This window comes from Onthophagus taurus, chromosome 7, assembly GCF_036711975.1.
Source record: "Onthophagus taurus isolate NC chromosome 7, IU_Otau_3.0, whole genome shotgun sequence".
In the NCBI taxonomy this organism is placed as follows: Eukaryota; Metazoa; Arthropoda; class Insecta; order Coleoptera; family Scarabaeidae; genus Onthophagus; species Onthophagus taurus.
This window is the reverse complement of record NC_091972.1, coordinates 12,275,025-12,290,089: the sequence shown is the minus strand read 5'-3', so window position 1 is coordinate 12,290,089 and position 15,065 is coordinate 12,275,025. Positions and strand designations below refer to the sequence as shown.

Genomic DNA, 15,065 nt, shown 5'->3' with positions numbered 1-15,065 from the left:
GTATTTCAAGCCATTAACGAACGAATAGCTAAGTTGTGCATTCGTACTTGTTTCTTTAATATAACTCTAAGATGAAGTGGAGATAGAATATAGTTGATATACATTTTTGCATCAAAATGATCCTGGGAGCTTTGAAATCAAACTATGAAAAGAGACGCAGTTTGCAAATACGATATAAAAACATTCGTTGCAAGGAGAAAGCAATATTAATGGAGAATTCGAAATAAACTTTGTAACTAGTCTCTCAACAAGTTTCTCCAACAGAAACAGCAACAAATCGACATAAATATCACCTGATGGAAGAATAGAAAATCAAATGGACCACATTATGATAGATAGGAGAGGTGCGAGCATCATAGATCCTAGATGATAATGTTGAGTCGGTTAAGCAATTTGTTTACTTGGAGAAGAAACTGAGTTCCAATGAACTAAGTATATTTGAGAGGAAATTATTAAGAAGAATACTGGGGGGATCAGATATAATAACAAATTGTATCAACCAGCCTGAGAAGCTTTCCTCGAATAGTTTATTAGACGTCAAAGGCTGCATTTTGCAGGACATGTTAGTAGAGTGGAAGTAGGGAGACTTCCAAAGAGAATTCTCACTGCAAAATGCTTGGGAAAAGAACGGTGAGCAGATTTCGAAAACTCCGGGAAAATAAAGCGTCCAATGATGCACCCGAGCTAGTACCATAGGAAGGGACATATTTCAACCAAATGTCTAAAACCACAAAGGAAAGGGAATAGTTCCATTTGTAACAATTTGGGACATATTTCCAGAAATTGTAAGGTACCGAAAATGATTAAAATTAAAAAAGTTGATATTCCAGATGTCTACCGTACATTAATTAATGTTGATGGGAAGTAGTTGAGGACATTTGATGATTTGGGTAGTAAAGACAGAATATACTTGATGTACATTTCAGTTGAGGCAGAGATTTAAGCTGCCAATATTACAGGCTTAAGGCGCAAAATTAAAACGAGGTGTTAATTATAGGTATATCTTGAAACGCAATTTAACAATTAACTGGACCCAAGTATATTTATCATTCTTAATTTACTTTTACTTCGACGCACGAACATCTTTTGTAATATAGCCTTGAAAATTTTATAAAGTTTTTATTGTTAAGAGAAAACGAGCGTTGAAAATTTAGAATGGAAACAGAGGCAAAAGAAGGTTCTTTGTGCTTTCGAACACAAAGCAGGATTTAATCTGTTGTTAATCAAAAGACCATAAAGTATTCTTTTTACCCCCGGGAGGAAAAAGAGGGATGATAATAAATTGATGTTCGTTGTAACGTCGACGTATGATGGTATAAAATTTATACCTCATTTTCTTAAAGATCTCTTGGGGTTGTATAAAGAATGTATACCTTGAGATTGTTGGATAGAGTTTATAACAATGTAGAAAACTGCGCGGAATTTTCTTTCATTAGCTTATTTAAAAATTAACATAATTATCTAATAAATACCTGCGAAAATTGAGATATTCCAGTTGGTCGGTCCTAGCTGGAACTCATGCACTATCGACCTTTCTGTTACATAATATTAAATTAGGGTCACGTAAGCAGTGCCAGAGGTCGACAAAATAGCGGGGAGCGGTTATAACCCTCTTCTATACAGCCCACCCTATTCGCGCCCTTTCGATGTCGTTAATATTCATTGGCATCGAGGTTTCGATAATATAGCTGACATAATTCGGCTTAAACCAAACTTACTCTCAGTGCTAACTTAAATTAGAGGCCGAAAATAACTCAACCCTAAACCACGTAAAGCCAAAGTTTTCTTATGAATAACATTTTGCTAATCTAATATCATCCTGATGGGAGATGGTGCCGAGAATATGTAGCCGTTATTAATGCTTAAGTTGGCAACACGCCACTCGACGATTAGCTCTTTACAGTTTTCTGTAGAAAGGCAAATGTTTGCCAACACAGCTTGGTGTAGGATGTGTGAGAAGAAATTGTTTTAACTTCATAAATAATGCTTTATGATAAAATCGGTTACTGAGAAGATGTTTACAAGATTTTCATTCGTTGATGATTTAACACAGTAAGGCGCGAACTTCAAATTACGGATAGATTTATAGGTTTGGAAGCCAGCCAGATGGAGAAACAATGCTCTAATTCCAGTACTAAGAGATCTATTATAGAAGTCTCTCGAAACACACTTCTATCCCGTAAATAATTCACTTTGACGAATGATATATTTACTTGAAGTATTAGGAATATGCATCGTGAATAAAGTGATTCAATTGAAGAAGGAGTGACATGCTAAAAATAACAATGCACTTTAGAAATGTATTTCCTCTCAATCTGTAAAAAGAGACTCTTGACATATTCAGGGAAAAGTCGAGATGAGATATGAACATCTAGAATCGGTTCGAATTTTCCGCTAGAAATATTTTTAATAAAAACGTCGAAACCGATGAAACTCGAGGCCATTTAACCGAAAACTGGGATTGCGCATGCAACCCGAGGCCAAAAACAATAGGGGAATACCGGTATTCGAACACGCGTTCCGATTTCCACCGCGTGTCCCTAAAGCACCAGCATTTATTGTTCGTTTTATTGTTTGGTGAAAGGATCGCGCCAGCAGAAGAGAATTGTCGAAACTCAAAGGAGAACAGCAGGAAAAGAGAGATGCAGAGGGCAGACCTCTTTGTCTCGTTTTCCATTTCTGTTTTCGAGTTCACGCATCCCCGGCCAAAAATTTTACTTTAACCTAGCGGACTTCAATCAATACTTCTTGTTCTCGTTCCGGTTGGATTTGTGCCAGAGATGGGAATTTCTTATTTCTAAAGGCGATCGCTCTTTTAGTTGATGTAAATGATGGCGATTTAGAATTGAAAAAAGATTTCGTAGTCAAAAGTAAATTTAAAAGGTTGATTTCGGTAAATTGAAAATACGCGAAAGTACATTCATGTTAATATCAATGCTCTTAAAAAGCAATCGAAGGTTACTATGTGAGTTAAATCAGGTGTATATGCACACAGCACGTTATCTCCATTGCGCCCTTTATACTTAATCCTATTACATTCTCTTTGAATCAATCAGTCCAACGGATTTGCCGAAGGCTATAATTTAGATCAAAGCTGTACCACATTCGGCAAGTACTCGACCATTAATTTTGAAATGGACACTAACTAAGCCACCAGTTTAGAATTGAAATTTTAAAATGCTGTAATGTTCATAGACGTATCCTTCCATTAGCTGCGAATAAGTCTAATTCTCAACGAATAATCCAAAGAATACGGTGGACCTTGTGTCTAAGTGTTAATTCTTTTAAGGATACAAAATACCTCGATTTTAATTCATCATTTTTACACTAGCAGTAATAACACTTCTAAATCATGCAGTGGACATGAAGAAGGCTACAACAGAATCAAGTTGCTATAATTTGGACCACTGTTGTTTAATTAAAAGTATTTTCTTGCTTTATTTCCGAAATATCTTCTTTGAGTTTCTATATTCCTGGCATTCTGTCTGGCGAGCATAATTGCTGAACGATTTCCAAATTACTAAGTAAGAGCTTGTTTAATTTGTAGTGGGGTCCATCATGCCACACTCAATCAAAGGCTGCATCTTGGCATGCAGTGGAATATTGTATTTCAGATAGCTGACAAAAAAAGTGTTTTTTTTTCTGACCCGCTAGCAGTAAGGTTGCTTTCCGGTAGGAGTTGAGGAGGAACCACTTCGCGAGAGAAGTGTTCATCAGGATGACTGTGTTGATTGAGAAAGCACTGGAGTTTGGTGTTATACGCATCGTTTCTTATATTTCTTTGATGTTATTTTATTCTGTTTTATGTTAATGACGTTAATGAATTTTGGTAGGAAAATTTTGTACATGGGAGGGAGTGAGCTATGTAGGTCACTCCTGTTATTATTTTTGAACATTCCTAATTGCTTTCATTGCAATCGTAATTTGAACTTCGATAATCAATGATAAACACAGAGGTTGGGTTGGGTTGGGAAAAACCTTCTCGTAAAGTCCAAACAATTACATTTTTTCAACCAAACCCTATCTAACATTAATTGTTCATCTCCACTGTAATGGAATATTAAAAAAAGTAACTAACGTAAGTAAAATAAATACAAACAATATGTGATTCTAGATAAGTGGTTTATCTTGATTGAAAGTCTTTTATCATAACGTAACAGAATTTGTCATCAAAGTTAAATTATGGGTAATGACAGTAAGGTAGTTTGCGAAATAAATTCGGTCGTCTTGAGTCGACAACATACGACGAATAGCTTCAGGTAGCCACTTTATCTTGTTTTCCCGTGAGCTCTAACGCAAATATGCTTAACGTTGGAAAGTTTTTAAAAAAGGAAACTATATTGTTACAATGTATTGCACTTGACCTGTTCTGTACCTGATACTCTGAATATATTGGATAAACTTTCTGACATTTATTCCAGTGCTTCTTTCTCTATTTTTATCAATCTCATATTTTTCGAATCACATGAAATAATCTCGCATAAATTAAATTAATTTTGCAGAAAGTGTACGCGGTACTTCATAATCGCAAACTGCGTTAGTTATTTCGACCTTTCACCCAGACCTCATCAACTCTGGAGCTTGCATCCGGATGGTCTCGTAGCCCTATCTCTAGGTTAAAAAAATACCTACTACATTCATCTAACTCGATGTTGTTAGCATTAATGAGCAAACTTTTCAAAGCTTCCCGAGCGCGTGCTTCTGGTTCGTTTTAATTCCATCCGAGAGCCATTGGCGCGTGAGCAGTCCTACTTGAAAAATTACATTTCCTATTGCGTTGTATGAAAGTCTGATGTTGCCAATACTCTATCCAAGTGCATAAATACACGATATGTAATTAAAAAATGTATTCGCATAAAAAAAACGAAGTTTTAAAACAACATATAACATGAAACGATCAAACAACAAACAAAAACTAGACCATCCATCTTAATGGTTCTCTCCATCTCGCGGCAATTACCGTCGTCCCAGCATCTTGCCCGTGTTAATAATTGTAATCTCCTTAGTAGGAGGGTATAAAGCGTTTACAAGTTTGGGACGGTTCGACGGACTTCCGCTTGCACTCCCACGTCCTCGGCAGCGAATACTTGGACAAACTTTTACGCGTTCAACTTTCCGGGTCGTCGTCATAAACTAGCTTATAAACAAAAAGAAAAATGCCGGAAGTTCTTAAAGAGCAACGTTTTCAACGTTGTAGACGACGAAGAAGACTGCTACTAAGGCCCCTCCACTATTTCTCCTTACTGCGAAATCTAGACCTCTCAAAAGTCCCTTAAAGTGTCTAAAGCTTATTGCGTTATTTATTATTGTCTTATAACGATTTTTTAATAAATAAGACGTTACGATATAAAATCTAATTAAATAAATGTTATTCTAGCATTTTATCAACTTTTGTGGTTTTATCTTTATTGGAGTCTTGGTTCTAACTTGGTTTTTGACTTTTTTCTTCTTGCTGTCTGTTTTCTGGCTTCATCGTTATTTTCTTTCATTTACGTTTTAGCTTTTTCATTATATTCGGGATTCTCTACATCTTTTCTTGCTAGTTGCTTTCTATTTCCTTTTTATGGGTTCATTCTTAATTTTCAGGATTCTCCTAATTACTGGTGTTCTACTTATTTCTAGTTTGTTCCTTTTCCGACTAGTTGTTTCTACTCATTTTCTTTATGGCTTCTTCTGTATTTCCGTTTTCATTATTTCTGACTTATACCATATTTGGCTTCTTCCTCGTGTATTATTCATTATTAAACTATTTTTTTAATATGGTTTTCCAAACTTATTCCCTTCATACATTTATGGTTATTTTCTTTCCGTCTGATTCAGTGTTGTTTATTTCTACACTATATCTGCGTTTTGCTTTATCCTTGTTTTGAAATTTTTCTTTCTCAGTTTCTGAATTGATTTTAGCTTGTTTTGTTGTCTTCTAGGTTCTTTATGGTTTCATTCTCATTGTTTTAATGTTGTTCAGTGTTATGTCTCTAGTTTTCGTGTTGTTTCTGTATTTCTGGCTTTTTTCAGCTTTCTTCTTCAATACCTTTTTCTGGCATCCTCCTGCTTTACGAACTATTTCTACTTTTGACATTTTTACCACTATAGTATTCTACTATAGTTTTCTTTCTTCTTTCTGCTTCGTTCTACCCATCTTTCTATCTACTGTCTTGTTTCTCATTATATTTTTTTTATCTTTTCCTTCTCTCTTCTTTTCATGGAATTTTTAACTAAAAGCAAACTTAAAGCAAATTTCCGATAATAATTTATAGATTCCTTTTTGTACAAATATTTCTTGTTTAGATAATAACTTTTATCATAAAAAAACGTGAATAATTTGTTAATTTCCGTTTTATTCGATTGTATTTAGCATTCCCCCTTTGTTGATTAATCGGTTTTAGTTAGTTCTAATCCATCGTGCCGTTATTGTTAAAAAGTAACGCATAAAAGAATGGATGTTAAATGGTAAGTTTTTTCCTTTATGTTTAAATTATCATTATTAATCCCACTATTATAAGGACTTTATTGTTAATTTTGATCCATTCCAATTCGGTAAACTTGAGTTTACCAAGTTTGGAGTTATTGGAAAATCGACAAACGAACCGTTTACACTGCCTATTGAGAAATGAAACTGATACAACTAGTACTGCTATTGTATGGGAAACAAGCCGATTAGATGATTTGGAAATATCACAATACAAACCCAATCTGTTTCATTGTGCTATGGGTAAAGACAGAAGTTGTACGAAACAGTTATTGAACGATTTTTGGAAACTCGATAACTCAATGAATTATAATTTTGATATAGTTTTAGATCGTAGATGGGAAAGTCAGTATTTACAATTTTTTGAACTAATATACATTTTTATATCTTTTTAGACTTTGATATTATTAAAACAACAAAAATAAATTACAATCACATCGATCTTCCAGAGATATCTTCGGAATCAGAAATCCACATTTCTCTTAAAACTAAAATAAATGGGTTTGTTTATCTTTGCGATGGAATGTTTCCACCAGAGAGCAATTGTTATTGGATTACTTTAGCCGGTTGGGAACATAAAGACAGTATTATTAGAAAATGTGATCAAAGAACTATTCCCCAATTCGAAGGGGTTTATCCTAAAGGAAAATGTATGCTTAGAAAAGATAGTTATCATAATGCATATTATGATCGAAAGAATATTATAAATGATTGGAACACATATGTAATAACAATAAATGATTTTGTGATTAACATTCAAAACAACAACAGTAGCATAATAAGCTATAAGGATCCCGAGCAAGATATATCAATTAGTTATGTTTTTATAGCCAGTTTTACTAATTCACCTGCTCAATGGAAAATTAATTACCAACCAACAATCTATCGAACAGGTGAACCAAAACTAGTCCATAAATTTCAACGAAAAAATGATCTTGGTAAAACATTAACATTTAATTTTTCAATAAAAGAAATTAACGCCGTCAACAATTTATTCGTTCAAATTTGCGAAAAAGATAATATTTTTGATGGATTATGCTATAAAGTTATTTTCAACGATAACGGAAGAAACACAATTTGTAAAATATTCCAAGCGGGTAGTTCTATTCGATGCATAACAAGTACTAGGATTTTTTGGCCAGGTTTTGGAAAATCCACATCTTGGTATCATTTCAAATTTATAAACGAAGAACACATTTTTACATTTTTACGAGAAGATGAAGAAAAAGTTGCTGAGTTTAACGACGAAAATTTTATGGCTAATTACGTGTTTATTGGCAGTGAAAAAATGGTTTTATGGAAAATACATTCCTGTATAAATTAATTTATTTGTTTTAATCACTCTTACAGAAATCGAATTTTTATTTTTTTATTTGTAGATAATGTTGTAACAACGAAAAAAACCAACGAACTCAAATTTCCTTTAAACGAAATAAACAAAAATGAAAATGTTTGTTTAGCTATTTTCGTCCAAAAAACTCCTGAAGCTAATTTATCGTTATCTTTACATAAAAACGAAACTTTCGCATTCGTTAATTATATGGTTGAAGAGGAAAATATTTGGGAGGAAGTTCATTTAAAAGCGAAAATAACCGATAAAGTTAATTTATATTTAAACATATCTGTGTTAACCGATGGAAATGAAGTTTTTATAAGCGATATGCGTGATTGCAACGAAAACGATCGAATTTTAGAATTAAATAGAACGGAAATGATGTTGAATGAGTTACCTGTTTGTGTTGCTGTGAGATATCCAATAATTAATGTAAAACCGAAAAAAGGTTTAGTTAACAAAGGAACAGTTATTGTAAAAAGTAGTGAAGTGGTGGATTTAATTTGGATTCCAAATATTAAAGATAAAAGTTATATTTTAAAGTATTTTGTACGAACTCGATATCACGTAAAAGAGTGATTAATAAAATAAATTTTATATTTTAGCCCGTTAAATATGTTGGTTGTAATCAAAAAATTAACGAAGCTAACGTTACAATTCATCCTGTTATACCAAGTAATTTTGGTACGTTACATTATACTACATTATTTGGTTTATCACCTTACGTAACTTACAATTTCACTATTTTAAATGAAAATGAACGAATTATCGTGAAAGATACTATAGATATGCTAGCGAAAGGTATTTAATAATTTTTTATTTTAATTTTTTCATTAATCAACACTTTTTTTTAGAAACTGTCGAAGAAGATGATTTACCAATGATACAAACACAACAAGATAATATAAATTTAGAGGTGTCCCTCTCGTTGAATGATTGCAAAAAGGTGCGAGGGCCCTTATTTTACACGTTAACAATAGAAGGAGTAGATACGTGGAACGAAGACTATAAAACAGAAGGAATCGTAAAAAGGTTTTACTTTGGTACTTCAAGACATTATTATAAAATTTTGGGTTATTCTACGTATAAGGTTACTTTATTGTTTTCGAGAAACGAGGACTTTTTAAGGAACCTTTTACGTCACGATCTTTTTATTTCAACTTATCCAACAGGTAAAATCATATAATTAAAAAACTCTATCTTAAAATATCATAGTTTAGCTATAATTTAAGACATAAATGTTGTAAGACTCTATGACGATTTAGGTTTAGAATTTTACATGTTTTAATTCTTATAATACCAGATTTTCCTTTGTGGTTTTTGACATCATGGTACATTCTTGCGTCGGAGACATCCAATTCGGCTGGTGTGTGTTCCAGACGGGATGTCGCGCCTTTATCTTACCTACATGAAGAAATAAAGGCGCGACGTCCAGTCTGGAACATACACCAGCACCATCTTTTCCGATTAGATGGAACCTCCCTTCGCTCGCAAAAATATTATTTATAATTAATACTAATTCTATAACCATATACTCAGATTGGTGAGATTTTCAAAAAAAAACTTCTATGTTATACTGTTCAACTTCATTTAAGGATTTTGAACTAACAGATTAGCCTTTTCTATATTGTTATCACCCAACAACATTATTATCTGGCCTATCACCTACATGTTGAATAATGTTATATTTTTGTAACAGAATTTTTCTGAACTTTAAGTTTCTTATTTTTTTACTAACCATTCCTAAAGACCCCAATATCTATTAAATTATTTCAGCACAAAAAACTTTATTTGATTTAATTATTCATACTTACGATGAAGGTGGAGAAAACTATTGCATATTTAACCTTGCATTGGGAAAGAGGGGAGTTTCATGAATACCAAGGCATCTGACATTTGAGTAGTCCCGCTATTCACTAATAAGCGTCTTTCATGCTTTAAGTATGAAGTAATATTTTACTTCAGTCAACATATAAAGTCTCCTACCATTTACACACATTCATTAGAAATTTTGCAATTTAACGCTAGAAATGATTATAATTCGTTTTAGCTCCACTTCCCATTCCGAATATTACAATATATTCGAAAACAAATTCGTCAATTTCCCTTCGATGGCAAAATCCATATCCACCAACAGGTAAATTAGAAAATTATTTCATTCAATATTGGGTTGCGACACAAGAGTACCACGAAATGAAAATCGATGTGGATTTAAATTGCATTTTATGGCCGGAATTTATTTGTGGTGAAATTAAAAATTTAACAGCGAACACAAATTATACGATATGTGTAAGTTTTTTCTATGTTAAATTAAAAGTAATCATTAAAAAAAGCAATTTGTTGTATAGGTTATTGGGAAAAATTTTAATTCTACAAATTTAAGTGATTGTATTAATCCCATTTATGTAATAACTAAAGAAGAGAGACCTGATCCTCCACAAAACGTTAAAATTTTACTTGATGATCTTGTTATGATTGTTAATTTTGAACACCCCGATAAATCATACGGACCATTGATATCTTCTATTGTAACAATCGAAGATAAAACTTTTATGTTTCCTATTAACAAGGAAAACGTTAAATTTTTTTCGGTGGCGATTAACGTCGAAGAATTTAGTGCAAGAAAATTAACCGTCGGTTTACAAGTAACTAATTTAGGTGGAGTTTCAGAATCTGTATTTACAACGGTGGATATTCCGCCGAAAACACCAATAATCAAAAGTAGTGGTACTTTTCAGATTGTTAATAAGAATATTGTTGTTGTTGATTCAATATTTTTAGAAAATTTAGATGGATTTAGGTTGGTGACGATTTTTGTTTTACAAAATAATTTTTCTGATTATGTTTTTAGCGAAATCTTTGTTTATACACCAAAAAATCCTTACGATGCGATTAATTATAATTGTAAGGTTTTAAATGATCCTGAAATTTATCTTCATGCTAAAGCAAATACACGAAAAGAAAATGGATTCGCGAAAGTTAATAAGAAAGATCAAAAGTTAAACATTTTTTTAAAAGATCGATTAATATATGGGCAATATCTGAAAGCTTTGATTATTATCGTTAGAAATTCTTTTGCGGGCGAAGAAAGATGTGATTCACACAAATTTTCGTTGAAATGGGATCAATCTACGCATGTTTGGTTTACAATTTTATTATTAGTTATTTTTACTCTTGTTACGACAGCAGTTGCATTCGTTGTTTATAGGTTGTTTTTATATGTAATTTATAATTTATGGTTATTTAAAATTTGATTTTTTTAGATGTTGTTACAATGACAGTGAAAAGATTTTTGGAAATTACTCAATGTCTAACCTTTGTCGACTTATCAAAAAAAATGAGGAAATCTTAGATTAAATCAGATTAATAAAATATGTAGTAACTCTTTAAATAAATCAATTCATCTCGAAGTAATAGTTTTTTTTTACAGTACAATTCCATTACACCCGAAAATCATTTTTCAGCATGTCATTTTCAGCGAATTTTCGCAAAAATAGTCAAAAATGAAAGTAAGTAATGTAACAACACACACCGAGGGCGATGCATCAAGAGAAATAACGTTCGTCGACATCGTCGTCGTCGTCGTGGCATTTTCCATCCCTTCCCAAAAGAGACGTTTGCGATACACTTTCGCTCTTTTTTATATATCATTACTCTCGATGTGGATGGTAACGTCGCCATATTTCACCATCAATCTTCGTCTTTCATCTATTCTTCAACTCTTTAGAGATCACAATATAAAAAAGAAAATACACAAACTAACTTAAAATGTATACTTTTAAAATTTAATGTTGATTCATTCACAATTCAATTATAATTCGCACAATGAATTAGTTAGTCTGGAGTATGCGTTTAATTTGGCAAACAGTGATTTTATGCTTTAAAAAGTGTTCATAAACTCCGAAATGAATATTTGAATAATTTGGGAAATATAAATGAGCCTTAACACACTGGTACTTCTACCGAACTCGAAACGTAAATGCAGTAAACTTTGTAATAAACAACGTAATGGTACGCTGTATAATGTTACGTCCTTGTTTTTGTACCGAGCTTTCGGAATATTATTTTATTCCTTTTTCAGTGTAAACTAATTAAATTAAGAAAATTATGTTATAACTTCTGTGATTGCAGAAAAGCTAATATCCAAAAAAAAACACAAAATGGAAGCTAATCAATATAGGAGATGGAAATATAGTACTATACTTTTATAATATTAAAATGATCCATATGTGTGATGTCAGAAAAAATTACTGGCAAAACTTACTCAAACTGTTGAGCTAATAAACAACGCCAAAATATGACCTTTTAATCTAACATACTTATTTAGGAGACACAATGTGTTCAAAATTGGATCTGTAAAGTGAGTGAATCCAACCCCACGTAACCCCAAAGCAAATCAATCCAATCCAATTCCAAAGCAGAACTAGCTAACTCTAAAGTAATATATATGTATAATCGAAAAGTAATCCCACCCAAAGTAAGCAACTTTCAAAGCAGTCTAACCCAGCTCAACCCCAAAGCATACCCAAATCTAACTCAAATCCAAAGCATGCCAATCCTGAACTAAAGCAACCCAACACAGCCCTAAAATAATTCAAACTTTCTGTTATGGTATACCAAAACAAAGTAAGTTACATTACTTTGAGGTTGAATTAATTCGGGTTGGGTTGGGTTGCAAAGAAAGCAAATCTCAAAATAACTCAACCACAAAACTATCCAACTCTAAAGCAGGTAAACCCCAAAGCAAGTAAAGCTTAGAGCAATTCAATTTCACTGCAATTCAACTTAATCCAAACAATTTCAGAGCAGAACAACCCAAGCAAGTCAACACCAAAGCTGGTTACACCGATTCCATTGCAATTCAAGTTAAATTCCAAAGTACCTCAACCGCAAATGTTAGAGCTATAAAGCAAGTCTATCCCATAACAGCAACCGAACACAACTGTAAAATAACTCAAACCTTCTTCTATGGTATACCAAATCCAAATAAATTCGACCACAAAGTAATGCAACTTCAAAGAAAGCAAATCTCAAAATAACTCAAACACAAAGTTATCCAATTCTAAAGCAGGTAAACCCCTGAGCAAGTAAATCTTAGAGCAACTCAACCTGACAGCAATTCAACTCAATTCAAACAATTTTAGAGCAATAGTAACCCAAACAAGTCAACACCAAAGATTGTAACTCAAGTTAAACTCCAAAGAACTTCAACCGCAAGTGATATAAAGCAAGTCAATTCCAAAACCAGCCAATTCAACCCTAAAGTAACACAATTCTATAACAAGTCCAGACAAATCGTTGCAATCCAAACTTGACATGTACTTAGTGGAGTTGAATTGATTTGTGGATACAACCGAGCCACAAAGGAAGACAAGTAATTTCTAAATCAACCTAACTTAACCCCAAAATCAAAGCAATCCAGCCTAACATTAAAGCAATTTATCCAAAAATCATAAAGTAGGTTGCTAACATTATAAAGTAATTCAACACCAAAACAATCCAATCCTTTGTTATTATTATTTTAATTATTCCAGAAGTTAGTCATTCTAATCGTTAAGCAAATTTTCGAAATATTTTGACTTAAGAAAGAGTGGTGATAATATATAATTATTTTATTAACTGAAAAAAGAAATTTCAACTGTAACCGTTTATTTAGACAACGTCTTGGATTGGAAATTGTGCAGCTCATACCAGTGCACGGTGTTTTGTTTCCTCAATTGTCTAAAATCGTTAACTATTAAGCAGATACTTCAAACTTTTCTGTATAGTAGAAGATGACACATGTTCTCCTATCTTCCAAGAGGGAAATTCAAAATTAGAAATAAATAACTCACATTTTGGTCTTTATCAGTTCGGGCTCCGGAAACATCATAGCATAACTGCTTTAGTTGAAATCATAGATGACGTGCAGAATTTGTCGTTGTTATATTTGTTGATCATCAGACACAACATGATCTGCATCTCGTTCTTCTTTTAATTAGACAACTTGAAATTTGGGAAATTAGGAAATTTTACTATTATTTAGTATTGGTGAAGAATAATTTACGAGATTGAATTAGTATCACAAATTTTTCTGAATATGGTGTACTAGTTGCTAAACTGTGTTGAGAACATTGAGCTATTTAGTGATTTTTAAATATTTTAGGGAATTTTTATCACTTGAATACGTATACATCGACAATACATCAGTAGATTTTAGTGTGTTCAATGGATTGATTTGACAAACGACAAATTGTATTCGATTTCAGGTGTTTTATCATTTTCGAAGTAGTAAATTGTACTCGTTAACTTGACAAATACTCAGGATTTCAAAAGGACGTGAAATAGGTATACCTAGGTAGTACAAGAACAGTCTGGGTTCTTATTCTACTAAATCACCCTAATTTCGGTGTATCACATCAGCAACTCTGGCAATTTCATCCCTTGTGGGGCATTTTTCTTTAGTACCCTCATAAACTCGCAATCGGTTATGTTCGTTTCCCTTCAATTACGTTTACGGCTTGAAGTCTGAACAACAACCAAAATAAAAAAATAAAAATAAAAAAATAACGAAAAAAATGGAATTAGGTCGGGTTCAAAATCCCTCATCATTGTCCTTTTTTATTTCCACCCTTATTTCAGATTAATATAAACAAAGAATCTTCTAGGTTCTAGGATGAGAGGGTGAATACATTATAAAGTATAATTTTGTATCGACCTGTTTTGCTCTTACGTCGTAACGAGTAGGGAGATGAAGTGAGTTTTCTTTGTTAAAGAGAGAAAAATCTTTTTGTGCTTCTTGGAAATTAATACTTCTTTAGAGGTTGTGCTTAGAATTCTAATCATTCCTCGAAAACGTGACAGTACGTATAGACACGAAGTCTGTGTCCCCTGGTTTTCTGTCGGCTCAATATTCAAATTAGCCCTCTTATTCAATTTTGGTGTTTTGTCTTCGCTTGAAGGCTTAATTGGTAGAGAACTTGAATATTCATGTGTCGCGTGAAGTTTGTTTATGAATAAAATATATTCACAACCTGCGGGAACGACTTCTTATAACCTCAACTTATTATGAAAAAAGAAAACGAATACCGAGTGGAAAATAAGAAAAAATAAGAATAGAAAAATTTAGACAAGAAATTTTAATTATATTTCTACCCCCAACTGTCGTTTTACCCTCTTATCGCAACTTCTCCCTCTTTTCGCAGACGAAAGAAACCGTTTTCTCTTCCTCCGTTCGCCATTTACACTAATTAAACGGCAGATAGCCCAATTAAACGAAGGGTA

The 15,065-nt window shown here is 32.7% G+C and overlaps 2 protein-coding genes across 2 annotated transcripts in view; one reads left to right on the top strand and one right to left on the bottom strand.

Moving 5' to 3' along the window:
* The window catches only part of LOC111420938 (kin of IRRE-like protein 2), a 135,804-nt gene that overhangs the window by 22,669 nt on the left and 98,070 nt on the right, over nucleotides 1–15,065 (bottom strand). The gene's annotated exons all lie outside the window — the stretch shown is intronic.
* On the top strand, nucleotides 9,861–11,212 carry LOC139430510 (uncharacterized). The gene is made up of 4 exons (XM_071197593.1): nucleotides 9,861–10,091; nucleotides 10,151–10,602; nucleotides 10,654–11,010; nucleotides 11,066–11,212. Exons 1-4 carry the CDS (start codon nucleotides 9,996–9,998, stop codon nucleotides 11,157–11,159), a joined length of 999 nt encoding a protein of 332 aa, XP_071053694.1. The 5' UTR covers nucleotides 9,861–9,995; the 3' UTR covers nucleotides 11,160–11,212.